This window comes from Lethenteron reissneri, chromosome 67 (genome assembly GCF_015708825.2).
Source record: "Lethenteron reissneri isolate LAM-NWPU_2019-01 chromosome 67, ASM1570882v1, whole genome shotgun sequence".
NCBI classification, from domain to species: Eukaryota; Metazoa; Chordata; class Hyperoartia; order Petromyzontiformes; family Petromyzontidae; genus Lethenteron; species Lethenteron reissneri.
The window spans coordinates 2,729,780-2,756,722 of record NC_083845.1 but is presented as its reverse complement, the minus strand read 5'-3'; the positions used below and the strand labels follow the sequence as shown (position 1 = coordinate 2,756,722).

The 26,943-nt window shown below is 50.9% G+C and overlaps 1 protein-coding gene across 1 annotated transcript; it reads left to right on the top strand.

Moving 5' to 3' along the window:
- The first annotated feature begins 5,037 nt into the window (after window positions 1-5,037).
- LOC133360212 (tumor necrosis factor ligand superfamily member 14-like) lies at window positions 5,038-10,431 on the top strand. Its single transcript, XM_061578843.1, has 5 exons — window positions 5,038-5,653; window positions 6,473-6,530; window positions 8,301-8,375; window positions 9,075-9,226; window positions 9,876-10,431. Exons 1-5 carry the CDS (start codon window positions 5,513-5,515, stop codon window positions 10,260-10,262), a joined length of 813 nt encoding a protein of 270 aa, XP_061434827.1. The 5' UTR covers window positions 5,038-5,512; the 3' UTR covers window positions 10,263-10,431.
- The last annotated feature ends 16,512 nt before the right edge of the window (window positions 10,432-26,943 follow it).

The following is a 26,943-nucleotide window of genomic DNA, read 5'->3' as shown; positions in this document are numbered from 1 at the left end:
GTGTTGTAAGCGAGTAGCACCAATGAAGGCCGGCACGGCACACGACGGGGTGAGTGGCCAGCACCACGCCCGGCCGCCTTTGTCTCCCTAGTAGCGATGTTTACGCACGGCACAAGGTACTCATTTGAGGCTGAGTGGAGCTAGGGGAGCCCCGGGACCGATTCAAATAATCGTCACTGGCGTTGACCGTGAACGGGAATCGAACTCGGGTCGCCAGGTTCGTAGCGCAGCGCTAACAGCTACACCACCGCTCCCCCACACACACAGAGACGCAGACGCGCTGTGATGATTGACACGGGATATGTTGAGTTGTATTATAATACGTAATAATAACACATCATAATCATTGTTGACTGTGCTTGTGCACCACTACCAGGGACAGCATCACCGCACCAATTGTGTCACTCGCCCAGACGCACGAACCCGCAGGCAACGCACATCAACAAAGACAAAGCTTCCCCAGGCCGACCTGTGTAGCCTTTACGGTCTGTTGGGCAAGTGCTGTTAGCCGATCAAAAACTGTTGGCCGCGGCCGGTTCTTTAATCTGATTTTTAATCAACAAACAGAAAAAAAAATTCTTATTGCAGGTTCCATGATGATTGCTTTGGATTAGCAAGCTTCAATTGACAGCTCAGAGATGATGTCACCGCTCAGCCCTCACTGCTCGCGTCCCACGCGGCGCGTTCATTTACAGCCCAGCTCATTGGGACACTCGGTCTACAGGAAAGCCACCCACACGGATGCCGATCTACAACCTGACTCCCACCACCAAATCTACATTTGAAAACGAATTTCCTGCCAAAAATAAAAAAAATGCACTAACACGTAGGATGGACTTTTTTTTATTTGCAATAATGTCTAAGAGTGTATTGTATTACATTGCTCTGTTTTTTTCTTTTTACCTTTTCTTGTTTCATTGTGTGTAATGGCAGAGTTTAGAGATGAATAAAGTACAACTATAACCACAATCATATAAACAGAAATCTATTTTATAGCAATATACTGGGGGGGGGGGACATTTTGAGCATATTTTAATATTGGGAGGGGGATGTGTCCCCCCCCCCCAATATTGTGTCCCCCCCAATATGTATTATCATTACAGCCTTGATTTCCGACGATCACCACCCAGCCAGTGAACTGGAGGACGTGCAACAAGCCCTCAAGATGAATGGATATTCGGATTGCACAATCCGTAAAGCTGTCACCCCAACCGTTGGGAGAGAACCACCTGAGGACCCCAATCAAAACCATCACCTTGCCATACATCGCAGGGGTCACCAAAAATATTTCTGAAATCATGAGCAAACACAAGATCCAGGTCCGATTCAGCACAGTACATGCAATTCGTGATCTGATCCCATTTGTGAAGGATGTGATGCCTGACATGCAATACCCTGGTGTCTACAAACTAAGCTGTGCATGCGGCAGAAGTTACATCGGGGAAACTAAGCGACATGTCTCAGACGGATCTGAAACACGGTAGGACCAATACCTCGGCCGTGGTTGATCATTGTTTTAACGCTGTGGGCTCACATGAAATGTATTTCTCCAATACACACGTACTTTGCAAACCCACTGGCTATCAACAAAGATTTGTTCATGAAGCCATCCAGATATATAAACACAGACACAACTTCAACCGAGAGCATGGGTACAAACTGAGAAATCATTGGAAGGACGTTATTAACGAGGTAAAGTCTTAACTGACTGTGATGCTTCCATCCTACCTGCCGATGTTACCAGTTATTTCCGAATCTCTGAGTTACATTGTTAAATGTCTTCACATTAACAGGCTAAATGTCTCACTTACATAGCCGCTGCTTCCCTTTTCCTCGATGTGGCGGTGGCGCTCGTTGTTTAATAGGCTGAATGTCTCTCATCAACACGGCCGCTGCTGCGGGAGACGTCTCACATCGACACGATAATCTCTCATCTCGAGCAATGCAATGGCTTCTTCAGCTCCGTAGCCGTGGGGTTACATTGACAGATTGACACGCTAATCTCTAGCAACACAATGGCCGAGGTATAGCTATCTCTGCGTTCTTACATTTACTTACAAATTCCATCTCGAGCCCCGCCCACTTACCCTTGGGTTGTACCCATCTCAAACCTTTATAACATCTGGCTCAAGTAGCTCTCTCGCGAAATTTATTCCTGCCTCAGCAGTCCGCCTGCTGTATTTTTTCACCTGAAGACGATTGCTCGTGTTGCGATCGAAACGTCGTGATGTTTTATTATTTTTTTTATCTCCGTGACTTTACCGCAATACGCAAAGAGTATGCATTCCTGCAGTCACGAAAGCTTTAAGTCAAGATTTTGCACAGCAAACTAATTGTATGTTTTCATTTGCTATACAGACAGATAATACAACAAATATCTAACCTTAAACACCCGGTCGTTCGTAAAACTGGAAGGCGGTATAGTACTCTTTGGTTGTTTCGGTAAAGTCACGTAGGTATAAAATATTAAATTAAATCACGACGTTTCGGGCGCAACACAATCGTCCATCATCAGGTGGGACAACCACAGCAAGAAACAATTGCTGAAGTGGCCAATTGTTTCTCGCTGTGGTAGTCCCACCTGATGACGGACTACATGTGTAGTAGCTACTACTACTACACATGTAGCTACTACATGTGTAGTAGTAGCTAGTACTACATGTGTAGCAGTTACTACATGTGTAGTAGCTACTACATGTGTAGTACTACATGTGTAGTAGCTACTTCATATCAAGTAGCTACTACATAAGTATCTACACAAGTAGCTACTACATATGTAGTAGCTACTTGTAGTAGCTACTTGTGCTACGAGGATGACCCGGCACTGGAGGGGGGGGGGGGGGTATAGGCACACTTTGCCTTTCCGCGAGGTGTTATTCGCCGCCCTTATCGCCGTCCTCGTTGTTTTATTATATCTGTCACGCGAATCGTGAAACCGAGGTCAGAGTTCAAAGTCGCAACTAATACTGTATGGTACATATCTATTTTTGTTCTACAACGAGTCTTAGGAACAAATCCATTGTCTTAGGAACACGGCCATTGTCTTAGGAGCAAATCCATTGTCTTAGGAACAAATCCATTGTCTTAGGAACAAATCCATTGTCTTAGGAGCAAATCCATTGTCTTAGGAACAAATCCATTGTCTTAGGAACAAATCCATTGTCTTAGGAACACGGCCATTGTCTTAGGAACAACCCCGACATCGCACGATCGTGAGAGGCGGCGGGCGCCTTCATCCAGCAGTGGATTGACCACGGGCCGTGATCACGATAATGATGCCGCTGAAAGTCGTCACACGCGCGATGATTTGGATTTACTTGCAAGGTTGCCCGTGCCGTATAATAATTGTACGTGTGCCATGAAGCAGGGACCGTGCCCGAAACGTCGCCTGCAATATATTTGTCCTTTGAAGGCCGCGGCGTTGTCGACGCACGTGATGAGTTTTGTTTATTAAAAGGACATTTTAAGAATTTGGTGGTGCGTCTAATAATATAATCTGGTGTGTGTGTGTAAGATGTATTAATGCTCTTACAGTCTGCTAAGGCTATACGGGGGAACTTTGTCTTTGTGTTAGATTTGGACTACTCGCTGACAAGCCGGTCACGGGGCACACATATAGCCAAAGACAAAGATCCCCCGTATAGCCTGTAACGGACTGTTGGGGCAAGTGCAGATCGCGTGAAGCAGCACCAATGAAGGCCGGCACGGCACGGCACACGAGGGGGTGATTGGCCAACACCGCGCCCGGCCGCCTTTGTATCCCCAGTGGCGATGTTTACTACACCACACCAGCTACTCATTTGAGGCTGAGTCGACCTAGGGGAGGGCCCAGGACCGGTTCAGATAATCGCCACTGGGTGTTGGCCGTGAGCGGGAATCGAACCCGTGTCACCGGGTTCGTAGCGCAGCGCGGTAACCGCTACACTACCGCTCCCCACCACTACACAGGCAAAGACAAAGATCCCCTGTATAGCCTCAAAAGACTGTAGGGGCAAGTGCTGTTAGCGAGCACTTATGAAGGCCAGAACGGTACACGAGGGGGTGGGTGGCCAGCACCACGCCCGACCGCCTTGATCTCCCCAGTGTCGATGTTTACACACCGCACCAGGTACTCATTTGAGGCTGAGTGGACGGAGAGGGAGACCCAGGACCGGTTCAGATAATCGCCACCGGTGTTGGCCGTGAGCGGGAATCGGGTTCGTAGCGCAGCGCGCTGACCGCTACACCACCGCTCCCCACCGCTACACACACACATATACATGGCGTGTAATGAATACACGCGTTCTCTCACGCACCGTGTGATCGAATCCGACTCTGAAAGTGAAACCAGAACTTGCATGCGCTGCTGAGTGGGGTGTTCGTGCCGCGGGCCTGGCGCAGCCTTTTGTTGTTCACACTTTGTGACAAGTCGGTGTGGGTGGGTGCGTTGTGTGGGTGGGTGTATAGGGGGTGGGTGGGTGTATAGGGGGTGGGTGTATAGGGGGTGGGTGTATAGGGGGGGTGGGTGTATAGGGGGTGGGTGTATAGGGGGTGGGTGTATAGGGGGTGGGTGTATAGGGGGTGGGTGTATAGGGGGGGTGGGTGTATAGGGGGTGGGTATATAGGGGTGGGTTGCGTGAGGAGTCGGTGGGTGTGGGTGGGTGGGGGGGAAAGGGGGGTCAAAGGTATGGGCACAAAGTTTCAGAAGCCCCAACTCCGTGGCTGAGATCATGGAAAATAGACGCGAAATAAAAAATCCGTAACCACAGAATTGTCAACGGCGAACGGGCGGAATTTCAGCTCCATACCATCACGGGATTTCCCGCAACCCTCGTACCCAGAGCGACGATCAAAAAGAAAATGCCGCACCGCCAGAGTTGTCGTTATCGAATCAATCACGAGGCTCCGACGTGCACTCTGAACCACCCGTATCCCCGTGACAAGCCGACGAACAGGAGAGGGAGGGAGGGAGGGGGTGGAGGCATCCAGCCCCTATCGCGCTCGGCGAACGGAGAAGTGAAGTTTAGTGCGAGCGGGTTGGTTTCATGACACGGGGAATTCACGCTCGGCCGCTACAGCCGCGGCTTTAAATTCCCCACGTAGCCACCTCCAGGCAAGGCTGTCACTCCTCTCTGGCAGACACCAGTCGCTGTTGGTTCACCAGCAGCAGCAGCAGCTAATCCCACGAGGGGGGTCTTCTCTGCGTTTTGTAGCGCGATCGATTAAACGAGAGTTGACGGCTTGTCACGCGGACGGCTTCAGACACATTCGTGCCCCACATTATCCGTGACGGAGTGATTAGGTGGCCTGACCGGGTGGGTGGCTTAGGGAGTGTGGCAGTGCCCGCACACGCGTGCGGCCCCACAGTAGCTGCTGCTGCTGCTGGTGGAGTTTGAGGCCGGCGGCGCGCGAGTTGTGCGAGCTGTAACGCGTGCTCAGAGTCGAGAGGCGTTCTATCTGGCCAGTGCAGATATCAGAGGCAGTTCAGGTGTTAGAGGAGTCAGCAGGTGGCATTGGCCGCACATCGCGCGCCATGCGCTGTGGAGGCGGGGCGCCGTGCACGCCCGCCACGTGGCTGCTGCCCGTGCTGCTGGCCGGCGCGTGGCTCTGCGCCGTGGGGGTCGCGGTGCTCGCCTGGGTGGAGGTGAAGGCCGGGGTGGAGAAGCTGCACGAGGTAAGGGAGCTTCACCTGGAACCGCACGCAACGCGCGCGCACAAGCGCGGATTTGTGGATTTCATTCGACGTTGCAAATTTTGTTTCGAGGCTCAGAGTGAAGCCTTCATCGGCGTAAATAAAAGGGGCTTTCTAAATTCATGGAAAGAGCCACCAGCCACCCCCCCCTTAAAATAACGATCCCCAAAATAAGCACGGAAAATCGCGAGTTGACAATTGAACCGAGAGACGAGGAAGACGCACGCGGAGATTGGGGGTGGGGGGATGGGGATGGCGGTGGTTGTGTGATGGAGGTGGTGGGGGTGGTGGTGGGGGTAGGGGTAGTGGTGGTGGTGGTCGGGGTGGTGGTGAGGGTGGTGGTGGTGGGGGTGGTGGTGGTGGGGGTGGTGGTGGTGGGGGCGGTGGGGGTGGTGGGGGGGGTGAGAGACTGACATCTGAACGGCGCCGATTCGAGAAACTGACGCGGGGCGAGGTTGACCTCACGCTGACCGCCGAGGCAAGGGTCAGCGGGGCTGGCTCGGGGTTGGGGGGCGACTGGGCAGGAGGTGGCTGTGCGAGACCGAACACTGCGTCCTCTTCGCACAGATTCGTCAAATGCAAAAGTGTTCCCACGAGAGCCCGTCGGGCGCGCGGCCTCCTGCGGCGAGCCGACCGCTCTTCTGAGCGCCGTCGTCACATTGCAAAGACGAGCAAACAACAACAACTACAACAACAACAGCAGCAACAACAACTAAAAACGAATTTCTTGGACCGGTTTCGACGCGCGTGTGTTTCACCAGCAGGGACTTTAACCGCGTCCCCTCTTTGATCCACGCGCAGACCGCTCTGGGCAAGCTGGTGAAGACCGAGAGACTGAAGCTTCGCGTGGGACAGGAAGGTGAGCGCGAGAATTGACGATGGTGCGAGCTGAGATCCCTGGCGAGGGATCACCAGCGTGGTGAAGTATGGTCAAACACCCCCCCCCCTTCCCCCATCCTCCTGCGAAGTATGGTGGGGGGGGGGGGGGGAGGCCTTCATCCAGCAGTGGATTGAGATTGAACGTCGTGCTCAGATTGTAAATGTTGTGGCTTGGCTCTCCCACACACAACCGGTGTGATGTACGAGTATACTACACTATACACTACACTACTCTACCCTACACTATACACTACTACACTATACACTGCACTATACACTACACTATACACTACACTATACACTACACTACTATACACTACACTATACACTACACTATACACTAGTGCTGTACTAGTGATGTATTGGCCACGTTCTGTTTACGTGACAACCCTTACTAGTTGGCTGTGTCGGGTGGTGGCGGGTTTGACGACACATTTATTTATTTATTTACGCGATCTAACCCCCCAAAAAACATCTACTATGGATGGTATTGGTCGCGAAAGCCCGCCACGTGTTAGATTCAGATGGTTTTGCTGCTATAAATGTTCAAATTGTGGGCCCACTTTGTTGAGCGGCTATCATTTGTGGCCAGGTCGCTTGTGAAAAATAATTTCATACCTCGGCGGGCTTTGCCTGGTAGGATGATGGATGGTTTCAGTGTTGTGTTTGTTCGTGTTATTTGGTTATCTTTCTTGTACTCTGCACTTACTATCGTTTCTTTTTAAAACTCTTTGTTGTTGTGACGTTCTTAGTAGAAATAAATAAACATTGCGGGTCTGAGATTGATGGAGGGGCCCTAAGGGGTTACAGGCATTGTGGCGGCGGGCAGAAGGGGGGCGTGGATCATTACGTGCTGCTGCTAAACTCTTGCAATGACTCATCAATCAACGCTGCCCGCTGAAGATGAAGACTTAATAAATGAGTACATTGGGGACTTTTCTTTTTAAATAGCTCACGGAATTACAATGATGATGATGATGACACATCACCAATCAAAGCTGTAGGGCCCTGATGTGCTGAGGCGTTGGGTGGGATTTCCCTCGCCGCGATCGATTTTCATCCCCGGACCTCGACTTTCATCCCTTGGGAGGAAGTTGGATGGGGTGGGGGGGGCGTTGAGGGGGGTTTACTAAATGTAATGTTAAGATAAAAATCGGCAAAATTAACTCAAACACTTTTGTTGTGTTAACAGGTTAAGTCGCCACTGAACTATATAACTATTTTTCAGAAGCGACCTCGCTATCACGAATGATAGGTCGACGAAGTGGCTCATCATCATCATCAACATCGCGTGGACATTTATAGCAGCAGCCGATTACTCTCAGCCCGTGATGTTGATGCCAAATGTGGAGGAAAAACCCGGGGAGCCCGGGGAAAAATCATCGCTACCACGGGGAGAGAGAGAGACACGCAAACTCCAAATATACAGCAGCAGGCGTCAGGGTCGGGATCGAACCCACGACCTCCTGTACACCAGGCGAGGTAGTTAACATCTCCTAGCCACCGTGATGATGATGGTTAGAGAGAGACACAAACTCCAAATATACAGCAGCAGGCGTCAGGGTCGGGATCGAACCCACGACCTCCTGTACACCAGGCGAGGGAGTTAACATCTCCTAGCCACCGCAGCGTACATACGTCACAACGTGCTGATCGTGATGAGAGGAGTTATTTTATCGTTATCGTTATTATTGTTTGATAGCCGCCACGTCGTTAACGATGCCTCGACCTGTGCTGCTGCTCCCTTCAGGCGAGCGGCTCGCAAGCACCACACCGACCTGGGCCCGAGACGGGGACACTGAAAGGCCCTCCGCTCATCTCACCCGTAAGCTCACACACCACGTGACACCTGTAAGCTCACACACCACGTGACACCTGTAAGCTCACTCACCACGTGACACCTGTAAGCTCACTCACCGCTCTCACTCTCTCACGCACTCACTCACTCCCTCTCTCACTCACTCTGTCCCTCACTCTCTCACCCCCTCTCTCACTCACTCCCTCTCTCCCCCTCTCACTCCCTCTCTCCCCCACTCCCTCTCTCACTCTCTCACTCACTCTCTCACTCATCTCTCACTCACTCACTCTCTCTCTCTCTCACTCACTCACACACTCTCTCATGCACTCACTCTCTCACCCACTCTCTCACTCACTCACTCTCTCACTCTCTCACTCACTCTCTCACCCACTCTCTCACTCACTCACTCTCTCACTCTCTCACTCATCTCTCACTCACTCACTCTCTCTCTCTCTCACTCACTCACACACTCTCTCACGCACTCACTCACTCCCTCTCTCACCCACTCTCTCACCCACTCTCTCACTCACTCACTCTCTCACTCTCTCACTCACTCTCTCACCCACTCTCTCACTCACTCACTCTCTCACTCTCTCACTCACTCTCTCACCCACTCACTCTCTCACTCTCTCACCCACTCTCACTCACTCTCTCACTCACTCTCTCACCCACTCACTCACTCTCTCACTCTCTCACTCACTCACTCACTCTCTCACTCTCCGCTAGACGTGGACGTGGCCGCACGGCAGCTCTCCCGCCTGGCCTGGAGCGACGGCGGCGCTGGCGGCGGTGTCGCTGCGAGCCTGCGAGGCGGCATGCGCTACCACAACGGCAGCCTCACGGTGCCGCGCGCGGGCAGCTACTTCGTCTTCTCGCAGGTGGGCCGACGTTCCGCGCCACCCCACCAACGGGTTGGCTATCGTACGGTGCCCGCGAGAGGTTCAACGTGCGCACGCGTACACACATCGTCATCATCATCACCATCGTCATCAACATCACCATTATAATCATCATCATCACCATCAACATCACCATCATCGTCATCATCAGCCTGGTGGTGGTGGTGGCTCTGCTGTTGGCCTGTAACCCAGCGCTGGTGATACGAGGGGTTGGTGGATTGCCGCTGGATTGTCGTGACTCTCCCTGGGGGGCCGCCGCTGAGTAGCCGTGCCCGGCTCGCCGGGAGAAGGCGGCGCAGCAGAAGCGTCATCTCCACCTGCTCTCTCTGTGTGGGATCGAGTGTTGCTCCCTCGCACACGGCTAAACACGCAATGCGCTGGGCCGACGAACACCGTCATACGTAGAGGACGGCAGAGCTTAGAGGGCGATCGTTGGTAGCGCTGGCTCCTGCTGCTGCCTTCCCGCTCCTCGTCTGTGGTTCCTCCCCCTGACGCCTCCACTGAGTCGTCCTCTCTCTCTCTCTCTCTGAGTCGTCCTCTCTCTCTCTGAGTCGCCCCCTCTCTATTAGTAGTATGACTATCGTCGTCATCACTTCCCCCATTGATCAACCACCGCATCCCCCCACAGATTCAGCTGTACCACGTGGCGTGCGAACGAGTGAGGGAGTCGGCGCACGTAGAGGTCGTCCACTCTATCCGCGTGACTTCCACAACCGACACCACCACGGCCACCACCGCCACCACCGCCACCACCACCGACACCACCACCGCCACCACCGCCACCACCGCCACCACCGTCGACAGCAGCAGCAGCGGCGGTGCCGCCACGGTCATGAGCACCACGTGGTCGCCCTGCGCGTCGGCCGGCAGCGCCCGGCCCACGTGGTTCCAGAGCAGCCACCTGGGCGGGGTGCTCCACCTGCAGGCGGGCAGCTCGGTGGCCGTGCACGTGACCCACGCCGACCTCGTGGAGGACAAGAGGGAGTGGAACTTCTTCGGGGCGTTCTTGCTCTGACCCGCCGCCTCCTCCTCCTTCGTCTTCCACCACCTCCTCCTCCTTCGTCTTCCTCCTCCTCCACCTCCTCCTCCCGTGGCGTTTGCCGTCGAAGGTTGGGAGGTCGCCCTCCACCCGAGCCGCTGGGGCGCCGCTGCTCAGCACCCCCCCAACCCCCTCCACCCCAACCCCAACCCCCCACCCCCCCAACGCCCCCCACCCCCACCCCACCACCCCAACCCCCCAACGCCCCCCACCCCACCACCCCCCCAACCCCCTCCACCCCAACCCCAACCCCCCACCCCCCCAACGCCCCCCACCCCACCACCCCCCCAACCCCCTCCACCCCAACCCCCCCCCCAACCGCCCCGCCACCTTCACCCCCCAACCGCCCAACCCTCCACCGCCCCCCCACCCCCCCAACCCTCCCACTCCCCCCACCCCACCTGGACCCACCTGGACATCTGATGCCCACCTGGATGCCCGGTGTCCACGTGGTGAACTGGCATCGCGGTGGAGGCCACCGTGAACATCCACCGAGACGCCCTGCGTGGCAGTGTCAACACGCACGGCCTTGGGTACAACTCAGGCAGTCGCCTCCCACGCCCTGCCTGAACTACAACAACAACAAACACAAACGAACACTTGATTTGAGGCTTTCGTGACTGCAGGGATCCATACTCTTTGGTTATTTCGGTAAAGTCGCGTGGGTATATAATAAAATAAATCACGACGTTTCGATCGCAACACAAGCGGTCATCCTCAGGTGGAAAAACTGTAATCCAGCAGTGGAACAGCTGATTCAGCTGGCGTTGCGATCGAAACGTCGTGATTTATTTTATTATATACCCACGCGACTTTACCGAAAGAACCAAAGAGTATAAAAATGAACACTGCCCAAAAAACATGTTTTGGTTGTCGGAAACAAAAAAAAGACTGGGATTGGATTTTTTTCCCCCGTAAATTCGAAGAGTGCGGAATTATGCGTTGGTCAGAATCGCCGAGTAACATTTCGGAAATGCGTTAACGGGGAAATACTTTTCCGTCTCGACCATCACGAGCCACGTGGCCACCAACGCTGCGGCTGACCGCCCAGGGAGTTTCTGGAAGGGCGCGTGCGGTTATTTATTTATTTATTCATTGCCGTGTTAATCCGAGCCCCGAGTTCGCAGGTTCGAACCCAACCTCGGCCTCAAAATAAAATCTATATTTTGTGTTAAATATAAGTTTGAGTTTTTTTTATTTGTTCTACACACGGGTGATGTTGGTCCCGCGTAGCCACAATCACGGCTATTCTACACAGGAGATCCGTGGTGTTGAGTCTATGGGCAGTGTTGAGTCTATGGGGAGTGTTGAGTCTATGGGCAGTGTTGAGTCTATGGGCAGTGTTAGTCTATGGGCAGTGTTGAGTCTATGGGCAGTGTTGAGTCTATGGGCAGTGTTGAGTCTATGGTCAGGGTTAGTCTAAGGGTAGTGTTAGTCTATGGGCAGTGTTAGTCTATCGGCAGTGTTAGTCTATGGGTAGTGTTAGTCTATGGGCAGTGTTAGTCTATGGGCAGTGTTAGTCTATGGGCAGTGTTAGTCTATGGACAGTGTTGAGTCTATGGGTAGTGTTAGTCTATGGACAGTGTTGAGTCTATGGGCAGTGTTAGTATATGGGCAGTGTTAGTCGATGGGCTTGTTAGTCTATGGGTAGTGTTAGTCTATGGGCAGTGTTAGTCTATGGGCAGTGTTAGTCTATGGGCAGTGTTAGTCTATGGGCAGTGTTAGGCTATGGGCAGTGTTAGTCTATGGGCAGTGGTAGTCTATGGGCAGTGGTAGTCTATGGGCAGTGTTAGTCTATGGGCAGTGTTAGTCTATGGGCAGTGGTAGTCTATGGGCAGTGGTAGTCTAAGGGTAGTGTTAGTCTATGGGCAGTGTTAGTCTATCGGCAGTGTTAGTCTATGGGTAGTGTTAGTCTATGGGCAGTGTTAGTCTATGGGCAGTGTTAGTCTATGGGCAGTGTTAGTCTATGGACAGTGTTGAGTCTATGGGTAGTGTTAGTCTATGGACAGTGTTGAGTCTATGGGCAGTGTTAGTATATGGGCAGTGTTAGTCGATGGGCTTGTTAGTCTATGGGTAGTGTTAGTCTATGGGCAGTGTTAGTCTATGGGCAGTGTTAGTCTATGGGCAGTGTTAGTCTATGGGCAGTGTTAGGCTATGGGCAGTGTTAGTCTATGGGCAGTGGTAGTCTATGGGCAGTGGTAGTCTATGGGCATTATGTGCGCGTGTATGTTGCACTTCTTAAGCAGCAGCAGCAGCGACATGAACATTGCAGACCGAGAGTGCAGCGGGGTCCTTCAGGAAGATTGCGTCACCGACCAGGCGCGCCTGTTTTGACGGCCCGAAACAAAAACGCAACGCAAGCAGCAACACGAATAAAAAGCGCCCCGCGCAGGTGCAGCAGTCAACGAGCTCGGCACAGCTGCGCAGAAACTCAGACGAGCATCGACCGTGTGGGGGTGGAGGGGAGGGAGGAGGCGAGGGGTGACGACTCAGCGATTCTTCTCTCCCACGATGATCCCCTTCACTGCGTGGCGCGTGTGACCCCTTAGCCGGCTGGCGGCTGTGGTGGCTGCCACTGCCGCTGCTGCCGCAGAAGCAGCAGCCAGGGGTTTGTGGATCACCGCACGCACAGATGTTGTGTGACAACCTCCGGTTAAGTCACGTAAGTAAAACATCAAAATAAAAATAAAAAATCACGACGTTTCGGAGGCAACACAAGTCTCCGTCATCAGGTGGGACCGTCACATCCGGATTAGCTGCATCAAGTGAGGCAATGATTCAAGATGTAATCCCTTAAAAAGGCAAGTTGAGGGGGAGGAGAGGGGGGGGGCTCATCAGAATGTGGTAGCCAATTTTGATGAGCCCCCCCCCCTCTCCTCCCCCTCAACTTGCCTTTTTAAGGGATTACATCTTGAATCATTGCCTCACTTGATGCAGCTAATCCGGCTGTGACGGTCCCACCTGATGACGGAGACTTGTGTTGCCTCCGAAACGTCGTGATTTTTTATTTTTATTTTATTTTTATTTTGATGTTTTACTTACGTGACTTAACCGGAAAAAACCTAAGAATATGACACCTTTATACAAGGGATCATGTTTGCATTAACCACAACACTTACGGTTGTGGTTAATGCAAACAACCTATTACTACAATAATAATAGGTTTGAGCTTCTCTGACATTAAAACAGGTGTATTAATAGAGACTTGATGCATTGCAAAAGGTATCTATGTGGTGTTAGAACAACTTGAGAACTTAATCTATTCCTATTTTTCATACTTTCATACTGGAAAAAAGGTATCCCATAGATAGAAATCGTGTAGGGTTATTTAATGTATCGTAACAAATGCTCAAACTCTCTTCCGTTCACATTCATTCGCGATGCATTGATTCTCTTTTTTTTAAATCAATTTCGGACTTTTGTCTTTGTCATGACGAGTACAGACTGTGAAGTCTGACCAGCGTCCGTGCAACAACATCAACAACTTTTGATTTAAAGTTTTCGTGACTGCAGGGATTCATATTCTTGGTTCTTTCGGTAAAGTCACGTAGAAGGGAAATAATAAAATAATATAAATATTAAACAATACAATTCTCACGACATTTCGACTGCAACATAAGCAATCATCATCAGATGTGAAATCCAGAGCAAGACAATAAGAAAAAAAAGTGTCCACTTTTTTTTGTGTCCACTATTTTTTTTCAAACCAAGAATATGAACATGACCAACATCAACAACATCAAATCAACTCGGAGAACGGACGGGGAGAAGGTCCATCAGCCCTACACCGCCGTCAAAGGGTGCCCGAGTTGTGAATCAAACCCAGCGGCCCCTTCATGCTGTGAGGCGCGAGTGTCAACGCTGCCACCACCACCACCACCTAAGGCCACGGCAATGATGACGATGGTGATAATGTAATCGATCTTACACCGGTGCTGGTGGAGATAACATAATGAATCAGAACTCCTCTCAGATCACATTCAAGGAAACGAATCTTCCCACTACTTAGTCACCACCACCATGATGATGATGGTGGTGATAATCGCACCTCCAATTATATAATTAGCTACGCACCTCCGGCTATAGCACGGTTGGCCATGTACGGTACGAAAGGAGTTCAACATGACGTTCATCACCACCGCCGCCACATCCTCTTTGATGATGTTGATGGAACGCAGTAAGTAGAATGCGAGCAACATCGACGGGTTGATGCAACCGAGTCGCGTGGCAGGCAGTGGAGGAGGAGGAGGCTGAGATGCGTGGGGGGTGTGGGGGAGTTTGTGTTGGTTCGCGTCGCGCTTCGTGTCATTCGGGAGCTTTGCGTGAACCCCGATGCCCAAATAAGGGGAGCCGAACGCGAAGTCGTTGAAACAACAACACGAACGCACAAAAAACCCGCCCACGCGAAATTGTCACCGACCCAACAACAGCTGAAGCAGAGATAGGAGCTGAGTGGGGGGTGCGTGGGTGGGGGAATTCGTGGCGGGGGCTGTGACCACGAGAGGGACGGAAAACCACCGAGAGCCTCGGCTCGAATCCAGATCTCAGCCGCTGACTGCGGCGAAACTGGGCTCCCAAGTGCAGTGATTTGATGGTCTCTGCCCGGTCGCCATAGACTCACACAGAGACCCGTAGACTCACATAGAGACCCGTAGACTCACACAGAGACCCGTAGACTCATATAGAGACCCGTAGACTCACACAGAAAAACACAGATTTACACAGAGAACCGTAGACTCACAGAGACCCGTAGACTCACACAGAGACCAGTAGACTCACACAGAGCCCCGTAGGCTCACATAGAGACCCGTAGACTCACACAGAGACCCATAGACTCACACAGAGACCCATAGACTTACAGAGAGACCCATAGACTTACAGAGAGACCCATAGACTTACAGAGAGACCCATAGACTCACATGGAAACCAATAGACTCACATAGATACAAATTGTCTCGGGGAGCCATAGACTCACACAGAGACCCATAGACTCACATAGATACAAATTGTCTCGGGGAGCCATAGATTCACACAGAGACCCATAGACTCACATAGAGACCCATAGACTCACATAGATACAAATTGTCTCGGGGAGCCATAGACTCACACAGAGACCCATAGACCCAAGAGAACCATCGCACCGATAGTAAACATCGCACCAGAGACTAAGGCGGTCGGGCGTGGTGTTCGACACCCCCTCCCCCCTGCCCCCCAACCTGTACGCTGTTCCGGCTTTCAGTGTTGTGCTTGCTCACAGCACTTGCCCCAACAGGCATGTGCAGGCTATGCGGGGGAACTTCGCCTTTGCCTGTGAGTGACCTCATAGACTCACATAGAGACCCATAGACTCACATAGAAACCAATAGACTCACATCGCTAAAAATTGACTCAGAGAGCCATAGACTCACATAGAGGCCCATAGACTCACATAGAAACCAATAGACTCACATCGCTAAAAATTGACTCAGAGAGCCATAGACTCACATAGAGACCCATAGACTCACATAGAAACCAATAGACTCACATCGCTAAAAATTGACTCAGAGAGCCATAGACTCACATAGAGGCCCATAGACTCACATAGAAACCAATAGACTCACATCGATACAAATTGACTCAGAGAGCCATAGACTCACATAGAGACCCATAGACTCACATAGAAACCAATAGACTCACATCGCTAAAAATTGACTCAGAGAGCCATAGACTCACATAGAGGCCCATAGACTCACATAGAAACCAATAGACTCACATCGTTAAAAATTGACTCAGAGAGCCATAGACTCACATAGAGACCCATAGACTCACATAGAAACCAATAGACTCACATCGATACAAATTGACTCAGAGAGCCATAGACTCACACAGAGACCCATAGACTCACATAGAAACCAATAGACTCACATCGCAAAAAATTGACTCAGAGAGCCATAGACTCACATAGAGGCCCATAGACTCACATAGAAACCAATAGACTCACATCGATACAAATTGACTCAGAGAGCCATAGACTCACATAGAGACCCATAGACTCACATAGAAACCAATAAACTCACATCGATAAAAATTGACTCAGAGAGCCATAGACTCACACAGAGACCCATTGACGACCGCTTGTGTTACGATCGAAACGTCGTGATTTGTTTTATTTCATGTTTTTCTACCTACGTGACTTTACCGAAAGAACCAAAGAGTATATGTTCCTGCAGTTACGAAAGCTTCAAATCAAGACTGTGTGTGTGTTTGTCAACACGTGTTTGTCAACACGTGTTTGTCAACACGTGTCTATCAAAACGTGTTTGTGGCCAGCACGCCGCGCTACGCACCCGGCGACCCGAGGTTCGATTCCCGCTCAAGGAGACGATCATTACCAGCGATGATTATTTGAGCCGGTCAAGGCTCTCCCCGAGGTCGAATGAGTATGTGGTGGGGTTGGTAAACATCGCCACGGGGGAGACAAAGGCGGTCCGGGCGTGCGTGCTGGCCACCTCAACCTTCATCGGTGCTACTCGCTAAGAGCGCTTGCCCCCACAGTCTGTGAGGGCTACACGGGGGATCTTTGTTTTTGTCAACTACACGCTGTGGTCCAATGCTATTGACTGTGTACCCTGTTCTGCTATGTACACATTGCATCATATCACATGATCAGTAGCTACCCACGGTTAATCTTTAACGCAGCGGCCATATACAATGCAAAACTGCCCACGCTCAGGTTTCAATTGCAGGGGCTGAGGTCACTCATGGGTTTCGTCATCAGCAACAGCCACGGTGAATCCACTGGTGGATGAAGGCCAGCTTTCATCCAGCACTCGCTCACCTGGAAACCCACCCCCTCACGCAAGCATCCATTCACTCGCTCACTCACCTACCCATCCACTCACCCAATCACTCACCAACCCATCCACCCACCCGCTTACTCGCTCGCTCACTCACTCGGACTGACCCGCTCACTCACTCGATCACTCACCAACTCATCCACTCACCCAGTCACTCACCAACCCGTCCACCCACCCGCTTACTCGCTCGCTCACTCACTCGGACTGACCCGCTCACTCACTCGATCACTCACCAACTCATCCACTCACCCAATCACTCACCAACCCGTCCACCCACCCACCCGCTTACTCGCTCGCTCACTCACTCGATCACTCACCAACTCATCCACTCACCCAATCACTCACCAACTCATCCACTCACCCAATCACTCACCAACTCATCCACTCACTAACCAACACATCCACCAACTCGCTCGCTCGCTCACTCACTCGCACTCACTCGATCACTCACCAACTCATCCACTCACCCAATCACTCACCAACTCATCCACTCACTAACCAACACATCCACCCACTCGCTCGCTCACTCACTCGCACTCACTCGATCACTCACCAACTCATCCACTCACCCAACCACTCACCAACTCGTCCACCCACCCGATTACTCGCTCGCTCACTCACTCGATAACTTACCAACTCATCCACTCACCCAATCACTCACCAACTCATCCACTCACTAACCAACACATCCACCCACTCGCTCACTCACTCGCACTCACTCGATCACTCACCAACTCATCCACTCACCCAATCACTCACCAACTCAATCGCCCACTCCAAGGCCGTAGCCATGGAGTCAACATTGGTGACCAAATCTTCCAGGGGGTCTGCCCCCCCCCCCCCTCCAGAAAAAAAATCTCAATTTGAAAACTAATTTCTTGCCATTTCCTGCCTAAAATATTAATTCACTAACACATAGGATGGACTTTTAATAATTTTTTTACAATAATGTCTAATAGTGTATTGTATTACATTGCTCTGTTTTTTTTATTTTCTTACCTTTTCTTCTTTCATTGTATGTAATGGCAGAGATTAGGGATTAATAAAGTACAACCATAACCACAATCAAATAAACAGAAATCTATTTTATAGCAATATATTTGGAGGGGGGACATTTTAAGCATATTTGAAAATTGGGCCTCTCACTCACACACTCGGCTATCGCTCCAAACGTCGTGCATTCGGTGTTGTTATTCATTGTAAGGCCACATTGCAGTGTTGTCATTGACACGGGATTCGTTGAGTGTTATTATTATTATTTGCGCAGTGCAGTAGCAGCATCACCATACCATGAAAGGTTCACACTATTTACACAACTGCATTTCCACGACTAACTACAGGAACATGAAATGAGTATGACTCAACTTACGCACTTGCTCACACAGAAACGGCACAATGCTCACACGCAAATATAACGCTACGTGACACAATGTTTGTTCCTGGGTACTAAGTGTTATTTTTTAATTGCTTATGCATAAAAAGTATAGAAAATGGCGATTATTCCCCACAAACTTTGCTTTGGTGACCAGGACTTTACGTGAAGGAATGACACAAACGCACACCACGTGATCTCATGGGAAATAGGTACATTTCAAAATATCACTGTCCTGGTCACAAAAGCAAAGTTTGTGGGGCATAATAGCCATCATCTGTACTTTTGAGGCATAAGCAATTAGGAAATAACACTTACTACCCAGGAACAAAAACAAATGTTTTGTTCCCCAGTGTAATGAGATCACTCTGGTCTGTCTCTCCAAATACAATTGCGACCATCGCTCGGTGCCAACCGCCCGAGAGATTTCGGCTTCCCGGTGTAACAGGCTAAACTAACCACCTGCCCCGATTAAACCCGGGTAGAGTGTGGCCCAGGCCAGAGTCTACACGGGGGGATGAAGTGTCCTCGGCTAAAGTCTATACCCCCCGGGGGTTTAAACTCGAATGGGCCAGACCATAGCCCTCCAGGCCAGAAGATGCCCCATGTGAAAGTGCAAACGAACTTCAATCGATACCTAAAAAGCGTATAAATGGAAGTAAGAATCTCAATTTGATCAATTGAAGCATTTTTAGGGTTAGGGATAGGGTTAGAGTTAGGGATAGGGTTAGCGATAGGGTTAGGGATAGGGTTAAGTTTAGGGTAAGGGATAAAGTTAGGGTTATGGATAGGGTTAAGGTTATTATTAAAGTTTTTCGAGTTGAAGCAATCAAAGTCTATGTGTTTACAGTTTTAAATAAAACTAGCATAAGTACCCGGCGTTGCCCGGGTGAAAAATATATTTCTTAATAACCTTACATATATACACAGATGGGCTGCTACCCCTGCCCCCCCCCCCCCCCAGCCACGATCTCCTCGGCCGCTGTGCAGTAATATGTACGGCCTATAGTGTGGTGGGGTGTCAAGGCCTAGTACCGTGCAGAGCCTCCGGCCTCGCCTAAATTTCCCACCCGGCTGAGGCTGGGTACGGGTGCCGTTCCCCCCCCCCCCCCCCCCACGCTACAATAATACTTTCTAATCTCTATAATTTTATTATCTACCGACCCTATAATAGTAATTGCACACTTTGGGGTTGAGGGGGAGTGAAGAGGACGTGAAACTTTGATGAATTAACCTCAGAGTCGCGTGTTAATGCGTGCGCATATTTTTAACGGGAATTAAAAATGGCGTCCACCCCACAGCGAATGCGTCGCTACCCGTTGCCAGGGGCAACCGCCGTCCAATGAAACTGCGTATGGTCCGGCGACACACAGACAGACAGACAGATTTGCGATTTTATATATAGACTAGCATAAGTACCCGGCGTTGCCCGGGTGAAAAATATATTTCTTAAAAACCTTACATATATACACAGATGGGCTGCTACCCCTGCCCCCCCCCCCCAGCCACGATCTCCTCGGCCGCTGTGCAGTAATATGTACGGCCTATAGTGTGGTGGGGTGTCGAGGCCTAGTACCGTGTAGAGCCTCCGGCCTCGCCTAAATTGCCCACCCGGCTGAGGCTGGGTACGGGTGCCGTTCCCCCCCCCCCCCCCGCGCTACAATAATACTGTCTAATCGCTATAATTTTATTATCTACCGACCCTATAATAGTAATTGCACACATTGGGGTGGGGGGGGGAGTGAAGAGGACGTGAAACTTTGATGAATTTACCTCAGAGTCGCGTGTTAATGCGTGCGCATATTTTTTACGGGAATTAAAAATAAAAATGGCGTCCACCCCGCAGCGAATGCGTCGCTACCCGTTGCCAGGGGCAACCGCCGTCCAATGAAACTGCGTATGGTCCGGCGACACACAGACAGACAGACAGATTTGCGATTTTATATATATAGATGTTGGAAATTTTTTATAATTCACGTGTATATCGCTCAACACTATTACTATCATCGGGCAGAGGTCGCAAACGGGTTTTGATTCCTTACCCGTACCCGTACCCGGCCGCACCAGGGTCGCAATCGGGTACGGGTAGGGTACGGGTATCGGGTACCCGATTGCGACCTCTGGGATGAAGCCATGTTGCAGGTGCGGGTAGGTTGATTCTAGGAACTTGAATTGTGAGAAGAGACAAGACGTTAGGAAATGAGTGACAAACGGTTACTTACCGGTGACTCACGGCCTACCCGTACCCGTACCCGGCCGCACCAGGGTCGCAAACGGGTACCCGTACCCGGCCGGGTACGGGTAGCCGGGTATCGGGTAGGGTACGGGTATCGGGTACCCGGTTGCAACCTCTATCATGGGGGTATGATTTGGCCTAGAGGTGTATAATTTGGCCTAGGCCATAATATACCTGGGCATAATCTAGCCGAGGCCGTTTTAACCCCGGGTAGACTACGGCCTGGGGGTAGACTACGGCCTGGGGGTAGACTACGGCCTGGGGGTAGACTATGGCCTGGGGGTAGACTACGGCCTGGGGGTAGACTATGGCCTGGGGGTAGACTACGGCCTGGGGGTAGACTACAGCCTGGGGGTAGACTACAGCCTGGGGGTAGACTACGGCCTGGGGGTAGACTACAGCCTGGGGGTAGACTAGGGCCTGGGGGTAAACTACGGCCTGGGGGTAGACTACAGCCTGGGGGTAGACTACGGCCTGGAGGTAGACTACGGCCTGGGGGTAGACTACGGCCTGGGGGTAGACTACGGCCTGTGACACCGCGACCAATGTTACCCCGGCGGCGTTTGTCGAAGCGTTTGGGCCGGCTTCGGCCAACCAGGTGTCATCAGCAGGGCCTGGGCTGGCGAGAGAGACACGGGGAGAGACACGGGGCCAGACGGATGGAGGGAGATGCGGGGGGGGGGGAGTCAGGACCCGATTAATATTTTGTAGCCCCTAGGGGCCGTCCATAAATGACGTCACGCGATTTTGGACGATTTTTGACCCCCCCCCCCCCCCTTCGTCACACGGCGTCACAAAAACGCAGACCCCCCCTCAAATATGACGTCACAGAGCTCTGCCCCCCCCCTCAAAACCATATTTCCATTTAGAAAATAAAAGCTGCTTGAAATCGCTTTAAACTATTGTCATTGTAATGCGTATTGAATGTGGCACTGCACTCTGATGTTGTACGAGAAAACATTTATTAAAAAGTCTATTTAATTAAGTAGAACGTGTTGTCTATATTTATTTAAAGTTGCGCATTTTGATGTGACGTCACATTTCTCACCCCCCCCCCCCTCGTCACACATCGTCACAAATGTCTGACCCCCCCCTAGGTGGGTGACGTCATTTATGGACGGCCCCCTAAAGCCCCGTGTCTTGATCGGGCTCTGGCAGGGAGAGTTGGTGGGACTCTTTGGAGGCGGCTCTCGGGGGGAGACCGAGCGTCTGCCCCAAGGGGCCGTCCATAAATGACGTCACGCACCTGGGGGGGGGGTCAGACATTTGTGACGATGTGTGACGAGGGGGTTTGAGAAATGTGACGTCACATAAAAATGCGCAACTTTTAATTAATATAGACAACACGTTCTACTTAATTAAATAGACTTTTTAATACATGTTTTATCCCACAACATCAGAGTGCAGCGGCACATTAAATACGCACTACAATGACAATAGTTTAAAGCGATTTGAAGCATGTTTTATTTTCTGGGGGGTGGAGGGGGCAGAGCTTTGTGACGTCATGTTTGAGGGGGGGGGGGGTGACGATGGGGGGGGGGGGGGTCAAAAATCGTCCAAAATCGCGTGACGTCATTTATGGACAGCCCCCGAGTCTACGAGGTGTCCGTGCGACTTGGCAATCGAATCTCTGCAATCCCAACCGCCGTGCTGGTCCATCTCGCGGCGATCGCAGCATCACGCGAAGGCGCCGTCCGATAGCCGCTTGCAAGGCCGCGGCTGGTACGAGTGGCTGCTTGCGAGTAGCGCCTGTGCAGGCCGGCACGGCGCCCACTGGGAGGTGGTGTGGCCGGATAGAGACACGCGCCCGGTCAACCCGTTCTCATCCCCCAGTGCTGATGGGGTTTTTTTTTTTGACACACCACACAAAGTAGTCACATTTTTAGGGCTGAGTCGACCTAGGGGAGGCCCCAATGAGAGCGGTTCGCGTTAGGGGCTGTTCGCCCTGCTCGAGCTTCCAGTTTGTAGACGTTGAGCTTCCAGCTTGTAGATGTTGAGCTTCCAGCATGTAGACGTTGAGCTTCCAGCTTGTAGATGTTGAGCTTCCAGCTTGTAGATGTTGAGCTTCCAGCTTGTAGATGTTGAGCTTCCAGATTGTAGAAGTAGAGCTTCCAGCTTGTAGACGTGGAGCTTCCAGCTTGTAGATGTTGAGCTTCCCGCTTGTAGATGTTGAGCTTCCAGCTTGTAGATGTTGAGCTTCCAGCTTGTAGATGTTGAGCTTCCAGCTTGTAGACGTAGAGCTTCCAGCTTGTAGGTGTTGAGCTTCCAGCTTGTAAATGTTGAGCTTCCAACTTGTAGACGTAGAGCTTCCAGCTTGTAGGTGTTGAGCTTCCAGCTTGTAGATGTTGAGCTTCCAGCTTGTAGATGTTGAGCTTCCAGCTTGTAGACGTTGAGCTTCCAGCTTGCAGGTGTTGAGCTTCCAGCTTGTAGATGCTGAGCTTCCAGCTTGTAGATGCAGAGCTTCCAGCTTGTAGACGTTGAGCTTCCAGCTTGTAGATGTTGAGCTTCCAGCTTGTAGATGTTGAGCTTCCAGCTTGTAGACGTTGAGCTTCCAGCTTGTAGATGTTGAGCTTCCAGATTCTAGATGTTGAGCTTCCAGCTTGCAGGTGTTGAGCTTCCAGCTTGTAGACGTTGAGCTTCCAGCTTGTAGGTGTTGAGCTTCCAGCTTGTAGATGTTGAGCTTCCAGCTTGTAGACGTTGAGCTTCCAGCTTGTAGATGTTGAGCTTCCAGCTTGTAGGTGTTGAGCTTCCAGTTTGTAGGTGTTGAGCTTCCAGTTTGTAGATGTTGAGCTTCTAGCTTGTAGACGTTGAGCTTCCAGCTTGTAGGTGTTGAGCTTCCAGTTTGTAGGTGTTGAGCTTCCAGTTTGTAGACGTTGAGCTTCCAGCATGTAGACATCGAGCTTCCAGCTTGCAGATGTTGAGCTTCCAGCTTGTAGACGTTGAGCTTCCAGCTTGTAGGTGTTGAGCTTCCAGCTTGTAGACGTTGAGCTTCCAGCTTGTAGACGTTGAGTTTCCAGCTTGTAGACGTTGAGCTTCCAGCTTGTAGGTGTTGAGCTTCCAGCTTGTAGATGTTGAGCTTCCAGCTTGTAGACGTTGAGCTTCCAGCTTGTAGGTGTTGAGCTTCCAGTTTGTAGGTGTTGAGCTTCCAGTTAGTAGACGTTGAGCTTCCAGCGTGTAGACATTGAGCTTCCAGCTTGCAGATGTTGAGCTTCCAGCTTGTAGACGTTGAGCTTCCAGCTTGTAGGTGTTGAGCTTCCAGTTTGTAGATGTTGAGCTTCTAGCTTGTAGGTGTTGAGCTTCCAGCTTGTAGACATTGAGCTTCCAGCTTGCAGATGTTGAGCTTCCAGCTTGTAGATGTTGAGCTTCCAGCTTGTAGGTGTTGAGCTTCCAGTTTGTAGATGTTGAGCTTCTAGCTTGTAGGTGTTGAGCTTCCAGCTTGTAGATGTTGAGCTTCTAGCTTGTAGACGTTGAGTTTCCAGCTTGTAGACGTTGAGTTTCCAGCTTGTAGGTGTTGAGCTTCCAGATTGTAGACGTGGAGCTTCCAGCTTGTAGATGTGGAGCTTCCAGCTTGTAGATGTTGAGCTTCCAACTTGTAGATGTTGAGATTCCAGCATGTAGATGTTGAGCTTCCAGCTTGTAGGTGTTGAGCTTCCAGCTTGTAGGTGTTGAGCTTCCAGCTTGTAGGTGTTGAGCTTCCAGCTTGTAGATGTGGAGCTTCCAGCTTGTAGGTGTTGAGCTTCCAGCTTGTAGACGTTGAGCTTCCAGCTTGTAGACGTTGAGCTTCCAGCTTGTAGGTGTTGAGCTTCCAGCTTGTAGATGTTGAGCTTCCAGCTTGTAGGTGTTGAGCTTCCAGCTTGTAGGTGTTGAGCTTCCAGCTTGTAGATGTTGAGCTTCCAGCTTGTAAATGTTGAGCTTCCAGCTTGTAGATGTTGAGCTTCCAGCTTGTAGATGTTGAGCTTCCAGCTTGTAGACGTTGAGCTTCCAGCTTGTAGATGTTGAGCTTCCAGCTTGTAGATGTTGAGCTTCCAGCTTGTAGATGTTGAGCTTCCAACTTGTAGATGTTGAGCTTCCAGCTTGTAGATGTTGAGCTTCCAGCTTGTAGGTGTTGAGCTTCCAGCTTGTAGATGTTGAGCTTCCAGCTTGTAGGCGTTGAGCTTCCAGCTTGTAGATGTTGAGCTTCGAGCTTGTAGACGTTGAGCTTCCAGCTTGTAGACGTTGAGCTTCCAGCTTGTAGGTGTTGAGCTTCCAACTTGTAGATGTTGAGCTTCCAACTTGTAGACGTTGAGCTTCCAGCTTGTAGGTGTTGAGCTTCCAGCTTGTAGACGTTGAGCTTCCAACTTGTAGATGTTGAGCTTCCAGCTTGTAGATGTTGAGCTTCCAGCTTGTAGACGTTGAGCTTCCAACTTGTAGACGTTGAGCTTCCAACTTGTAGATGTTGAGCTTCCAGCTTGTAGATGTTGAGCTTCCAGCTTGTAGGTGTTGAGCTTCCAGCTTGTAGATGTTGAGCTTCCAACTTGTAGACGTTGAGCTTCGAGCTTGTAGATGTTGAGCTTCCAACTTGTAGATGTTGAGCTTCCAACTTGTAGATGTTGAGCTTCCAGCTTGTAGGTGTTGAGCTTCCAGCTTGTAGATGTTGAGCTTCCAGCTTGTAGATGTTGAGCTTCCAGCTTGTAGGTGTTGAGCTTCCAGCTTGTAGACGTTGAGCTTCCAGCTTGTAGGTGTTGAGCTTCCAGCTTGTAGATGTTGAGCTTCCAGCTTGTAGAGGTTGAGCTTCCAGCTTCCAGCTTGTAGATGCTGAGCTTCCAGCTTGTAGGTGTTGAGCTTCCAGCTTGTAGATGTTGAGCTTCCAGCTTGTAGATGTTGAGCTTCCAGCTTGTAGACGTTGAGCTTCCAGCTTGTAGATGTTGAGCTTCCAGCTTGTAGACGTTGAGCTTCCAGCTTGTAGATGTTGAGCTTCCAGCTTGTAGGCGTTGAGCTTCCAGCTTGTAGATGTTGAGCTTCCAGCTTGTAGACGTTGAGCTTCCAGCTTGTAGATGTTGAGCTTCCAGCTTGTAGATGTTGAGCTTCCAGCTTGTAGATGTTGAGCTTCCAGCTTGTAGATGTTGAGCTTCCAGCTTGTAGATGTTGAGCTTCCAGCTTGTAGATGTTGAGCTTCCAGCTTGTAGATGTTGAGTTTCTAGCTTGTAGATGTTGAGCTTCCAACTTGTAGATGTTGAGCTTCCAGCTTGTAGATGTTGAGTTTCCAGCTTGTAGATTTTGAGATTCCAGCTTGTAGATGTTGAGCTTCCAGCTTTAGAGATAGAGTTTCCAGCTTGTAGATGTTGAGCTTTCAGCTTGTAGACGTGGAGCTTCCAGCTTGTAGATGTTGAACTTCCAGCTTGTAGATGTGGAGCTTCCAGCTTGTAGATGTTGAACTTCCAGCTTGTAGATGTAGAGCTTCCAGCTTGTAGATGTTGAGCTTCCAGCTTGTAGATGTTGAGATTCCAGCTTGTAGATGTTGAGATTCCAGCTTGTAGATATTGAGATTCCAGCTTGTAGGTGTTGAGCTTCCAGGTTGTAGACGTTGAGCTTCAAGCTTGTAGACGTTGAGCTTCCAGCTTGTAGATGTTGAGTCTCCAGCTTGTAGGTGTTGAGCTTCCAGCTTGTAGATGTTGAGCTTCCAGCTTGTAGATGTTGAGCTTCCAGCTTGTAGATGTTGAGCTTCCAGCTTGTAGATGTTGAGCTTCCAACTTGTAGAATGCAGTGACCCCGGTCCCTCTCAGGGACCCACCTTATATCCCTCTCCGGTCGGGGCCACTGCACCCTCGGCCCCGCCCGCCTTCTCGAGCATTTTCGTTCCCTCTCGATCCCCCACCTGGGGCCCCCTGTGTGGACATTCCGGATCACGTGTCTACGGGGTCAACCAGAGTGCCACGGCCTGGGGCAACCCTGCCCCTGGGCTAACACTCACCCCCTCGTGGGAGCCCCCAACACATGCTGTGCGTGGTGCCCGCACTATCCCAGTGCTCGCCAAGCCCCGCTAGGGCTGGTGTTACACACAGTCACCCACACGGTGCTGTCCACGATGTAGGAACATTGAATGGCACGACCGTTCTGGGCCGGCACCATACAGTGACATCCCCGATGTCACTACACGTGCATTCTCTTTGTACTGGTCGCCTCTTGGCGTGCTCTGGTCTGACACTCGTGGTGAGACAAGGCCATAAAGAAGGT